This window comes from Sciurus vulgaris (genome assembly GCF_902686455.1).
Source record: "Sciurus vulgaris genome assembly, chromosome: 8".
NCBI classification, from domain to species: Eukaryota; Metazoa; Chordata; class Mammalia; order Rodentia; family Sciuridae; genus Sciurus; species Sciurus vulgaris.
The window spans coordinates 13803779-13817323 of record NC_136468.1 but is presented as its reverse complement, the minus strand read 5'-3'; the positions used below and the strand labels follow the sequence as shown (position 1 = coordinate 13817323).

The window sequence follows — 13545 nt, the reverse complement described above, 5'->3', positions numbered from 1 at the left end:
ACATAGGTGTGCTTGCCTCAGTTCCCTCCAGTTGTAAGTCAGCCTAGCAGCTCAAGTTCATCAGACAATCAAGAGAAAAAGTACCTTTAGTATACATTGAGATATCCTTGTTAGTTTATTAACTCAAATGAGGAGTCCAGGGTTAGATGGGGCCTTAGTGAAGAATTCACCACAGTGCTCTGTCTCCATTGAAACCAACTTTTCTGCAGACTTCCAGCAGCATGGTGCACCTTCCTTCCTCTGCCAGCCCTGCCCTTGCTTCTCTAGCAGGTTCTGCAAGCAGCAAGGGCCATCTTCACATCCTCTTGTAAGCTGAGGTTTCTGATTAAAACACCAAGTAATCACATCTTCCTAAAATCCTGCCCTTCCTCTGCAGTGTTCTTCTGAGGCACATCCACCCTGAGGGGTTTTCTGTTTAGCAGGTATTCCTGTGAGCCTGTGAGCAAATATAAATCACATTCATGTCTTCTGTATCTCTAAGGCTTTGTTCAAGTCCCTTGTTTTGGGACCATGAACTTTTCCATGTTTGCAAAGGGTGAAGGATGGAAACTTCTCCAGTCGTGCTGGTCTTCAGGACTTGGAGACAGATTGGTATCAGCCACTCCTATCTGATTATCCTTTCCCTGCACATACTGGTTTATCTGTCCCAGAAAACAGTGCCTGCTGCTCAGGCCATGTTTGTGTTTGATGTTAGAGAGCCGTGATGAGTTGGTCAGAGACACTCCCTGAGCTTTGTTTCCTGTGCAAACTGTTGACTGTGGTAGATACAGAGGCCCCGCTTACAGCTTGTTTGTGTTTAATTTTAGAGTGCCAGAAGTGTCACCGCCTATTTCCCTGTGGCCCGCTGGTACGATTTCTACACGGTGAGTTTTCCTAAATGTTTATTCAACCTGCACATGGTGAGTAGAGATTTGATATCCGACAGACCCTCAGGGTCAAGCTGGCTGTGTGGTCCTGTGCACGTCAGTGTTACCTTTATGGCCTCAGTGTCTCTCCTCCAGAGGTGCCAAGTCCACTCCTTCCCAGGAGCCTTGTGAAATAGCACATGCAGCGTCTCACTCAGTGCCTGGCTTGTGGGTGGTCATGGGAGTTTCCGCCTTTTCCTCTACAGTCACTGCTCCCTCTGCTGAGACACAAGTGGTATCTTAAGTTGTGCTGTAGCTTTACTTGTATCCAGTCCTGTGGAAGATCCCGAAGTCCAGGGTTCTTTACCCTCTGTCTTCTTTTAGATTTCTTCATCTGCATTACAGATGCTGGAAGACCAGTGAGTCTATACTAGTTACCTAGTGAGTGGAGTATGCGGCAGTGTGTGCAGGACACTCAGACCTGGGCCTGGCCCTTGCAGATGTAGTCAGTGCACAAGCCTCGACCAGAGAAGAGGGAGAAGAGAGCTTTCAGTTGTGTAGGGTTGGCATGGGTCCCAGAGTATGCTTGAGGAAGACTGAGGTGTGCGTCGGCTGATGTCAGGCTTCCTCTTGTGCCATCCTCAGCAGAAGAATGCAGAGGCCTAGACGTGCAGGAGGAAGGCAGGCAGGCAGCACCATGTGCGGACCCCGTCGATCCTCGGGGCTGGTAGGGCATTCCTAAAACGGTGCTCCCTGGCCTCAGAGTTCTGCCTCTTGAATGTTCTGCGAAGCACTCCTTCTTGTCTCCCCTTCTTAGTTGCCTGTGGGTCTGTTCCATGGGTGGTTTTGTATTTGGATTCTGCTGTGACTTTCCCTCCAGAACTTTTGGGGGAGAGCATCCAACTTTGTTTAGTTGGCTTAGGCTTGGCCCTGAGTGTGCACGTGGACTGTTGTATTCACTTCCGGTCCTTTTGGTGCGTTGGAACTCTCTGTGGAAAGATCTGGGTAGGACTAAACCAGGGAGTACCCTGGGCACCCAGTGCAGTGTGGACTGCCATCGTTTGATGACTGGACTGTGACCTGGAGTATGAGATCCTCCCTATATTTTGTACTTCCGGCCACTCGCAGATCTCCTGCTGGCCCTGCCTTCCTTAGGAGCCAAGAAATGTTCTAGCTCTTATTGTTGGAATCCGGGACCCCATTCCCTATGGCGCTCACTATGTAGAGGAGCCAGTGTTTGCTTTTATAAACGCTAATGCATTTGTCAATAAGTATGTGTGCCACATTAAAGAAAGCAAAATGTGAGGACCAAGAAAGAATTTTTGTAGAATGAAGGCCTTTACCAAAAACTTTAGTAGAAGACAGCTTTAGCTGAAGAAGGAGAGGTAGAAGAAATGAAATAGAAAGATAAACATTGAAGCAGCAAGTCATTTAGAAGAAAGGGACTCTTTAATGTTCAAGTAATCTAAATGTCCCCTGGGTGAGATTAATGAAGAAATTCCTCTTTATTAATGTTCACAGGCTTTGCACCCTGTTTTTGGTTGTAGAGTAGGTATTGGTGAAACCTGGTTCACAGCAAACTCTGGCTTTCAACTATTTTGTAAATAAAGTTTAATGTATGCCTCATTTTATTTTTTTAAATGTCCACTGCTGCTTATCTCTATGGAAACTCCTTAGTTGGGGAATTGTGTTTCCCAGGGGACCTTTCTCAATGTGTGGGACCATTTTGGGTGTCAAGTGTGGTGGAAGGAGATGCTGCTGGGTCTAGTGTTTAGATGCTGAAGATGCTGCTGCATGTCAAAGAGCACAGGGAAGCCTCAGAACAGAGACTGATCTGGCCCTAAACGTCAGTAGTGCCAATGCTGAGAAGCCCTGCTCTAGGTGAGCACATGTGGAAGGTTCCATGGGATTCCAGTGATTGAGTCAGACGTAGAGAGCCTCTCTCACACATGAGCGAGACAAAGATGTCAATCACCAAGGCTCAGATGTGGAGTAGAAGAGGAGGAAACACAAAGTATGTGAGCTCATTTTGATCTTTTCTGTGAATTAGGAGGCACGATCTTTGGTTACGTGGGTGGGAGTAGAGCGTGAGGGAGATGGCAACTCAGGGGACGCTTGGTGAAGGAGCCGCTCTAGACCTGCCATTGTGCAGAGTATGTCGGGAGCCAGGAGAAGTGAAGGAATGGCCATGCGGCCTCCTATGACTCTGCTCTGTGACATGGAAACTGGTTGTGGGTTGGGATCCTCGCTAGGACCTCAGGTGGGATGTGGCGTAGCCATCCTGAAAAGACAAGTGACCCTCACAGGACATTAGAGCGGCCAAGCAGGACTTCCCACAGCAGCTGGCGGAAGGCAGAAGCTCTCCGTCTGGGTTGCTGAGTGGCGGTGAGCAGGTAGCTGGTCAGTGAGGCAGAGGAGGTGTGTTCCAGATGCTCTGTTCAGGGCAGCCCGTGTCCTCTCCCTCATCTCCTCCTCCTGTCTTCATCCCTCAGGGTGTGGATATTAACGCGCGGGGAGTGTGGAAAGAGTTGGCAGCCCCTCTGGAGCACATTAACCTTCATGTCCGTGGGGGCTACATCCTGCCCTGGCAGGAGCCTGCCCGGAACACCCACTTGAGGTGAGTACCAGGCTGGTGTCCTACTTTCCACATGGGCTCACCACAATTTCTTAGTGGCGGCAACAATCCCTCAACGAGAAAGCAGGTTGCTAAACTCTCTTTCCTTTTTCTTTTTTGCTCTTTTGTGTTTTAACATTTTTCAAGAGGGTCCATTTCTGTCACCATCAGGGGACCTGAGGAGTCTGCAGAGGCACATGGATGTTTGGAGCAGATTTTCTGAGATGTGTGTGTGGTGATGGGGGCATCACAGTCTGCCTGGGTTCCCCTTGGGTCTTTCTCAAGGAGCTTCTGGTCTGGGGCTGCACCCAGATTGATTTGAAGGTGGTGACAACACCTGTACTCTTGACCCTCCTGCAGTTCTCTGCATTTGCACAGAGGTAGCTGAAGAGGTCTGCCTTCCTGGCTTTCTGAGGGCTGTGGTAGTTTTAGCACAGAAAGTCTCATCTCTTCCATTTGTTTTTTTTTGAGAATCTCTATCTCTTTGTTGAAATGATCTTTGGCTTCCTGCAGGTGCTCTTTCAGCTTATGGTATTATCATTCATTGCCTGCATTTGCTCTCTTATCTCATCCTTTGCTTCACGAATCATCTTAATCATGTATAATCTGAAGTCCTTTTCTGTCATTTCTTCTAACATACTGTCATTGGATTCTATTACTGTAGAATCTAGATTTGTTTGGATCATTTTCTTCCCTTGTTTTTTCATGTTGTTCATGTATCTTCCCCTCTAGCAGTGCAGATCTGGGGTGTTGCAGATTTCCCCCTATAGGCTTATAGTGGACCTGTAGGTTTCCAAAACCCTTTCTTTAAGGGGAGATCAATATTAGCAGTGCCCAATTCAGACAGTATGCAATCCTAGACCAAATAGCCCCTATGGGGACAATAACAAAATTGTCATAATAAACAAAGTGAGTTCAAATATTATCTTCGGTAAAACAAACAGGTTTGCAATAAGGTCTGCAGTTTCTAATGGAGGACAAAGAGGATGCAGAGGGATGTAGAATGTGGCTGTTAATGGGATAAGAAAAGAATATACAGAAGTTCTAGAAAATAGAAAGGGTGAGAGTGTAATCAAAAGAAATTGGATGTTAGCATGCAAAAAAGGGAGAAAGAGACTCTGAGGGAACAGGTAAACAAAAGGAAAAGAGAGCAAGAAAAGTAAAGAAATAAAAACTTAATTTTTTTTAAAAAGGAGAAAAAAGAAAATCTACTGTGTAGCAGTCATATACTAATGAAACCTCCCAGTGTTCAGTAGCCTGATGCATGAGAAGTACCTGACGATGAGCTTCAAGCCTCCAGCAGGCATCTCAGGATGGGATTTGCCCCACCCAAAGATCGGAGCTATGGCTTCCAGGATTATCCAAGATGGCTACTCTGGCTTCGATATGTGTTGGCAAATGGAGAGCTGCAGCTCAGGGGTGGACGTGGTCAGCTGGAGGTCCTGGAGACAGGATGCAGTTGGTCTGGCAGGGGTCCTGGAGGTCGGGTGTGTTTGGTGTGGTTGTGGGATCCTGGAGGCCGGGTGCGATCAGTCCGTCTGGGGTCCCGGTGATAGGGCGCAGTTGGTCTGGGGGTCCTGGCAGCAGGGAGCAGTCAGTCGATGTGAGGGCCCCAGAGGCAGGGAGTGATCGGTAGGGCTGAGGGATCCTGGAAATGGGGCTCAGTGAGTCTGGCCAGGGGTCTATGGGGCCTGGCTGTTGTCTCAAAATGGCGGTAGCCACGTGTAATCACACCTGCAGGTACTGTGACAGTGAACTTCCAGGCAGCAGCAGGCAGCTGGTTCTCCACTGGCAGTTGGCAATCAGTTTGCTGACTTGTCAGACTATCGGGAGGTGAACCTTGAGCGTTGGGTGATGGATAGGAGTAAGGCAGGCGATGGACAGGCAAGAGGCAGGCAAATGGCGGATGATAGACGCCTGACAGTGAGCAATCTGCTCTCAAAAAAGGCGTCGATATGCTGGCAGACTGCAGGTCATCACAGCAGATAAATGGGTAAACACCAGGGGATCGATAAGCAGCAAAAACTGCCTCACCGAGAAACAGATATCCTCTGCTTAAATCCGGCATAACAGAGCGACCAGGAATGTAGCCTCCCTCTATTCCGCCCAAGTCTCATCTCTTGAGAAAACTCAGTTCTGGGCTGATTGTGTAGCTGGTCACCCTGTCTGCCTTTGCTGACCACCTATGCACAGTTTCAGTTCTTGCCTCGCTTCTGGTCTTTTCTAGGCATAGGAAGTGCTTTTCATCCTCCTATAACTTTGACTTCCCATTGATCCATTTCATTTTTGTAATTGAAACTGTGTTCAAAAATCTCTTCCTCCTACAAAACTCAAGTCTTCCATATCTCTTACGTTCCCTTTATAATATTTGCTATTACTCCCATTTTATAGCTATTGAAATGAAACTTCAGTAAGCAGATAAAAATACCTATTTGGGTAAATGTTAAAAAATACAGGATATATCTGTATTAAAAGTGCATATTTATATCATTGCATACCTGAAAATATTATGTTATTTTTAATATACTGGGAGGTTTATTTATTTTTTTTTTTTTGGAGGTTAGAAACCCATCCTTTGCTTTGAACTTTTGTTAGGACCTTAATTTTTCAAATACAGACTTTTTGGGAAAAATATGTCTTAATCCAAGACATTTTTTTTTCTCTTAGTATTCTGCTTAAGATATGGTCTACCCTGAACCCTAAATTATCTTTCCCAAATGACAATCTTAACTTGTTGCTTCCTGCTTCGAGTCTTGTTACTTCCTGCTTGGCGTCCTTTCACTAATGGGTTGCTCAAGGCCCATTACAACCTGTTTCCAGGTTAACCTTGACAACTGTTTCTCCTGCTCTACCTTAACACACGCACACACAGACACACACACCCACACCCACGTGTGTGCATTCATGCCATTGCCAAAACATGCTGTTCTGCAGATATTGTCCCCTAGTTTGCTCTATTGGGTTTCTGCACTTATTACTATTTCTAACAGATCCAGGGGCTCCAACATGGTACATAAGGTTTTTGCCACTGAATGAAACTCTCAGCCTCTATGCTTTCTTGCTTTATTTTTCAGATCACATAATTTTATTTCTAAAACATTTGAAATATGTTAGTTTTAACAGTGGCTTATGTATGGTCCATTTTCCATATTTAGAAACTTCAGCACTCACTAAGGAAACTATTTTGAATAAACAAAGTGTCAAAGACTTCACTTTAAATACTGATCCTCTTAAGGATTCTCAGATCATACAGGTTTTGTTTCTTTTCTTTCTTCCCTATTCTTTTTTGTTTGTTTGTTTGTTTGTTTATTTTTAACCACGGATTGAACCCTGGGGCCCTAAGCACCGAAACACATCCCAGCCCTTATTTTTTTTAAGAAGTTTTATTTTCAGGCAGGGTCTTGCTGAATTGCAGATGGCCTCAATGAGTTGCTGAGGCTGGCTTTGAAATTGGGAACCTCCTGCCTCAGCCTCCCAAGCCTCTGGGATTACAGGCATGCACTACCATGCCCAGGTGGTACAGCTTTTTTGCACTTTTTCTTTTGACTTCCCAACCAGAGAGATAGAGAAAAACAAATGTGAATTATGCTAATATGTTGAGAAAGAAGAGTTGGGGAGTAATCAAATTAAACTTTAATTCTTCCTCATATTTCTTTGGTTTTTGACATCTGGGATTTCATACCATAAATCTCTCTATTTAGTGGTTCTTCTGTAGGAGTTGTGTCAGAATCTCATGAAATAGTTTCAAATACACATGCCCAGCCTTCGTGCAGCCTTAAAGATCAGGGGTAATCTCAGATTTCATCTACAAGAAATCCTCCCAACTCTTCCAGCACAGGGAGTGCAGCCTCCTGTGAGTTTCTGGACATTGTCAAACTCTTCCTTCCTTTGCGATTTTCTCTTTTTCCTAAATATTGTTAAATATGGTAGTGATGGTCACTTCGTTCTCTATCTGGACATTTGACTTGCTGAAGTCCTTGGTGGAATGTAAATGTATGGGGAGTTATTTCTGCAGACTCTAGTGCTCACTTGATACCTTGTGCTTTCAGTGATGTTTTGCTTTTCATCTGTGGTGACTTTGAGGTCCCAGATGTGTGTCTCCTCCAGAAGCAAATTGCCATTTTCTTGGGTGCAGGCCAGTTGGACTGCTGCCAACATGGTGTCATGTTAGTCCCTTTGAAGATCCTGGTTTCACTGGTGAATTGGAGGCTCAGCCTGCCTTCCTTAATTTACCAGTATTTGTGTTCCAGTGTTAGGCCTTCAGCCATTGTCTCCAAGGAAACCCCGGGGTCGGCTTCCTGGGCACCCTTGTGAATGTAGCCCAGTGTTTTGTCCCCCTGCGTTGTTTTATTCTCTTAGATGTCTACTTTATTTTCTCGTAATCCCAAGCAAGTTTTTTAAATTATGCCTCCGTTGGAAAGTAGATCTAGGATCAAGTGGTGTTTCCTTGGGTGGGCCCGAGAAGGTCTAGGCCACCTCCCTCTGGAAGTGTCTTTCTGCAGAGCTGAGGGTCTCACCTTTCGTGTCACTGTTCATTTTCTACTTCAGTTTTTTGTTGGCTGTGTCTGACCTTTCTTATAATGAAGGCCCAAGGGGCCATGACTTGGGATGTATTCGTGTTTCGGTCTCCTGGGCTTCTTAGCAGTGACAGTTCAACACATGACTGAGAGTGAGAGCAGGCCAGTGCGTCACCACAGAACGTGACCTGTGCAGCGGAGGCTGGAGTGTGAACACACTAGGGCACCTGGGGCAGGGAGGGGTACCTGAGGGCCAGAGAGCAGCAGGGCGTCCGAGGCATGGGGACAGGAGATGCCCAGGAAGTGGCTTTCTCCCTCTCTTCCTCTTCCCTCCTTGCAGCACTTGCACTATCTCCTGGAGCGTTGCTTTCTGCTCCTGTTCTACGTTGCGAGGCAGGTCATTAGGGTGCTTTGTTTTTCTCTCAGTGCAAATAATAGTACGTCATCCACTAAGGGAAGTGGCATTACGTAAATGGGCCTCATTGTGTGTTTTTGCTTCCTGAGTGAAACTGGTCCTTAGGTAGGGAGGAGTGATCTCCCTCACAGCAGATGTCCCTTCTGATGGTTTCATGTCTAAAATGACCTGGCTGCAAGATTTTTGTGTAGGATGCCGTTCTCTCCCAAGAATCTGCATTCTAATAACAGTGTAAGCCCTGCTTTCATTGTCCCTATTGCAGTGGTTCTGATGCTTATGTTATCGCTCCTACATAGACCTTTAGTGGTAACGGCTGGGGCGTTTCTATCTGGGAAGACATTGTGAATTCTAGAGAAAGAAACCCCTTCTAATTTGTGCTTTGTTCCTGAGGAAAGCAGAGCCGTGTTTTTCTAGTAAGTTTTTCCATTTGAAATATGAAGGAAGCATTTGGCAAAATTCTTTCAGTGGTAACGGTTGTTTCTTATGTAAATCCTGTTTGCCACAGTCGACGGAAGCCTCTTGGTCTCATCATTGCCCTGGATGAGAAAAACGAAGCCGCAGGAGAACTTTTCTGGGATGACGGGGAATCGATAGGTGAGTCTGTTGAGAGACTGTGTTGTTCCTCCTCCTCCACCTGTGAGTTATGGCCCCTCACTCCTGCTGGGCCTCCAGCTGGGGGGACAGATCCCAGGCACAGTGGCAAAAGTCACTTGTGAGAAGAGTGTTGTTTCCTCTTGTGCTGTTTGAGTTGTATCAAGGAACCACAAATGTGAGGCCAGCATGTCTGTGTCTCTCAGAAGTGTGTCATTGACCAGTAATGTGTAACAGGCTCTCGTTTTATTATCTGTGGACTCCTAGAGGACAGGCGATGGAAAATCCTCCAACGGAGCCCAGGGTGGAGAAAATGTGTGCCAACTACATGTCTGATTACTCTGTTAACCCAAAAAATACATAAGGAAAAGTTGCATTTCAATAGCAAGGGAATAAAGAATCAGATTTTAAAATTGGACAAAGGATTTGAATAGATGTGTTTCCAAAGAAAACATAACATTGACTAAGAGGTAATGAAAAGGTCCTGAAAAATCACTAATCAGCAGAGAGATTACATTGAGTTATCTTGTCATACCTGTTAGGATGTTTACTTTGGAAAAGAAGACGTGTTGATGAGCATGTGGAGAAAATGGAACAAAATGTATACACTCATGTGTGAAATGCAATGGTACAGGCTTTTTGGAATACCATGTATTGAAAGGAGAACTCCCCTGTGATCCAGCAATCCCATTTCTGAGTATATTTCTAATGACACTGAAATCAGCGTGTCAGAGAGATGTGTGCGCAGCCGTGTTAACCCCAGCCCTGTTCATAAGAGCCAGAAATGGAAACACCTGTGGTAATGGGTAGATGAGTGAATAAGGAGTTGTGGTGCCTGTGGATGGTAGTCCACCATGAAAGGAGGGACATCCTGGCACTGGGGTCCTCAGAATCAGCTTTAAGGAGAGGCAGGTGAGACTTGTTCTTGTGGGGTGGGCAGGCCGACCTAACTTCTCTGTCTTCTGCTTTCAGACACTGTGGCCAATAAAGTGTATCTTTTCTGTGAGTTTACTGCCTCCCAAGTGAGTAGCACATTTTTGTGAATCTTAGGTGTGGGATTTTTCTACCATAGGCTCATGTGTGGTTGTGCATGTGTGCAGTTATTTTTCTGACTTCATAGAAATAAGGCATTGCCTACATTGTGGCTGTAGGTGAACACATCATGTAAGACTTCAGCCCAATAATCATATCATCCATCTTGTCAAAAGACGACACTATTATTGATGAATCAAAGCAGTGGGTCTTACTCAGTGTGCTTTTCTAAAATGAGTGTGTGTGTCTGTTCCTGATTTATTTTCTCAGAGTGTTATGAACGTAAATTTATACACACAGCCTTTGTTAGTAGGGAGAAGTGGAGGCACTCGGAGGGGTAGGGAGCTTCTCGTCTAGGATGGAGCTCTGAGTGTAGGATCTGTGTATTACAGCACAGCTTTGTGCTTCATGGTGCTTTTTGATTTTCAGAACCGCCTGGATGTGAAGATTTCACAGTCAACCTATAAGGACCCCAATAATTTAGCATTTCAGGAGATTAAGATCTTTGGGACACAGGAACCCAGCAACGTTAGAGTGAAACACAATGGTGTCCTGAGTCCGGCTTCTCCCAACATCACATATGATGCTAGCCTGAAGGTAAAGTGCATTTGCTGAGGTGGTTTTCCTGGAATTCCTCAGAGCCCCTTGGTGACCCTTCTTACCGAGGTTGTGTGGATGCCTGTGGTGGGCAGTCAGAGGGCTGGGAATGGAAGTGGTGATGAAGCACCAGATGGCAGAGCTAGCAGACGGGCAGGTTGCACTGAGCAGGGATGAGGTGAGGGGTCTTTTCAGGGTCCCACTTTTCCTGGCCCCTCGGTGCTCTCCTCTGTCCCACTGGCTTCACTCTCTAAATGTAGTTACAGTGGTCACAAGAGAGCAGATTTAGGAAAGTGTGGAAGAGGTAAGAGGAAAAGGGATCTGGAAGCTGATGTCTGATGCCGAAAGGTGAAGGTGGGAGGTAGGAGCCCATGAATTTAAATATTGAAGTTCCCACTTTTAAAGTTCATACCGATGAGTGGAATTTCCCTGCAACATCTGTATTCTCAAAAATCACTTTAGGACTAAGATTTGATGATCGTACTGAATGGGGTTCTTATTCAGTTTGATGATACTAATAAAATAATTTCTCATCGGTTGTGATGAGACCTGGCCATCCTTATTAACCTGTAATCACTTACCCTGCTGCCTAGTCCTATGAGAAATCCTTTCTCCCAATGATCCTTGCCTGAGGTACTGCAGGGACCCCTTGCATTACAGCTGCCAGGTTATTATGGTTCATGAGGGACCTTGCAAATATTGGGGAAATAAGTCAGGTGAGACTTCTCCTATCTTGGGAGTTGACATTTTCTTCTGATAACACATTTTGAGGACACATACATTATGAATTAGGAATAAATTTGTATATGACTGGTTATGTAAATGGCAAAGTACAAGACATGTGGAAGGATTCATATGGGAAAACAGACTCAATTCATATTTGCTGAATAAGTTAATAAGATCTTAGGAATGCCTTTATGTCTAAATATGGGTAATGAGGTGATACAATTTGAACATATGAAAAATCGGGAAGACAGTCTGGATGAAATGTACATAAGAAATATTTGCTCATGTTTTAATTGATGATCAAAGTTTAATGGAGTAGTTGATCTGGGCTTTGTTCAGGCAACAGGTTCAGTGTTGGGCTTGAAATATGGCATATCATGTGTGGATTCAACAGCTTCAAGGGAAAGGAAACCCCAAATGGTAACAAACTGGACTCTTTTTTTCTTCCTGCAAGTAGTAGTTTAGGTGTAGATATTAGTAGTAGACATGGTAGTTTAGAAGCTGGCATAGGTTCAGTGGCTCAGTGTTGGTGGGATTGAGGTCTTTTCTTTCCTTGTGACAGAAAGTGGCTGTTTGGTTTATGTCAGCTTGCATGGTTGTAGGACAGCATAGGAGAGAGAGAGGAGAGAGGGTATGGGAAGGCAGAAGGAAGAGGTATGGGGATAGAAAATACCCTCAAATGTAGATATAAACTACATTTATATCTCTCAGGAAACTAGATCTCACCTTTTCATGATCATAGCTATGTTACGTTGTCAAAAATTGAGCTATATTCAGGAAATTTTGTTTACTCAATCTTGGGAAAGAGTAAGGAGGAAGGGAACATTTTACACGAGTAAGGCAACTGGTGATGTCTTCCTTGAAGGGGCATTTTTCATAGCAAACCACTCCAAGTCAAGAGAGCGGAATAAAGCAACTCAGGGACTTGAGAATACCCTGCATTGTCAACCCGTGAGTCTGTTTTTTTTTTTTTTTTTTTTTTTTATGCTCTCTCTCTCTCTCTCTCTCTCTCTCTCTCTCTCTCTCTATCTATCTATCTATTATTTATTTATTTATTGTAAACACAAGGGAAACATGTTTTTTCTCTGTTTGTACATGGAGTCAAGACATACCATTTATGTAATCATAAATTTACATAGGGTAATATTTCTTGATTAATATTATTTTTTTTCTCCCCCTCCACCCATCCCACCCTCTTTTCCCTCTATACAGTCCTTCCTTCCTCCATTCTTGTCACCGTACTTAACCCAAACCCTAAACCTAACCCTAACCCTAACGCTAACCCCTCCCACCCCCATTATATGTCATCATCTGCTTATCAGCGAGATCATTCATCCTTTAGTTTTTTGAGATTGGCTTAACTCACTTTGCAAGATATTCTCCAATTTCATCCATTTGCCTGCAAATGCCATAATTTTATCATTCTTTATGGCAGAGTAATATTCCATTGTATATATATATGCCACAGTTTCTTTATCCATTCATCAATTGAAGGACATCTAGGTTGGTTCCACAATCTGGCTATGGTGAACTGAGCAGCAATGAACATTGATGTGGCTGTATCTCTGTAGTATGCTTAAGTCCTTTGGGTATAGGCCAAGGAGTGGGATAGCTGGGTCAAATGGTGGTTCCATTCCAAGCTTTCTGAGGAATCTCCATACTGCTTTCCAGAGAGGCTGCACTAATTTGCAACCCCACCAGCAATGTATGAGTGTATCTTTTTCCCCACATCCTCGCCAACACCTATTGTTGCTTGTGTTCTTTATAATTGCCATTGTAATTGGGGTGAGATGAAATCTTAGGGTAGTTCTGATTTGCATTTCTCTTATTACTAGAGATGTTGAACATTTTTTTCATATATCTGTTGATTGCTTGTGCATCTTCTTCTGTGAAGTGTCTGTTCATTTCCTTAGCCCATTTATTGATTGGATTATTTGTATTCTTGGTGTAGAGTTTTTTGAGTTCTTTATAGATTCTGGGAATTAGTGCTCTATCTGAAGTATGAGTGGCAAAGACATTCTCCCACTCTGTAGGCTCTCTCTTCACATTACTGATAGTTTCCTTTGCTGAGAGAAAGCTGTTTAGTTTGAATCTACCCCAGTTATTGATTCTTGCTTTTATTTCTTGTGCTATGGGAGTCCGGTTAAGGAACTCTGATCCTAAGCCTACAAGTTGAAGATTTGGACCTACTCTTTCTTCTATAAGATG

The 13545-nt window shown here is 44.4% G+C and overlaps 1 protein-coding gene across 1 annotated transcript in view; it reads left to right on the top strand.

Annotated features, from left to right (window-relative positions):
* MGAM (maltase-glucoamylase) overlaps positions 1 to 13545 on the top strand; it is a 130060-nt gene that overhangs the window by 83440 nt on the left and 33075 nt on the right. Inside the window, exons 43-47 of the mRNA XM_079152536.1 lie at positions 807 to 863; positions 3338 to 3462; positions 8897 to 8985; positions 9955 to 10004; positions 10444 to 10611. Of these exons, the coding sequence (XP_079008662.1) occupies positions 807 to 863; positions 3338 to 3462; positions 8897 to 8985; positions 9955 to 10004; positions 10444 to 10611 (489 nt within the window). The remainder of the gene's footprint in view (positions 1 to 806; positions 864 to 3337; positions 3463 to 8896; positions 8986 to 9954; positions 10005 to 10443; positions 10612 to 13545) is intronic.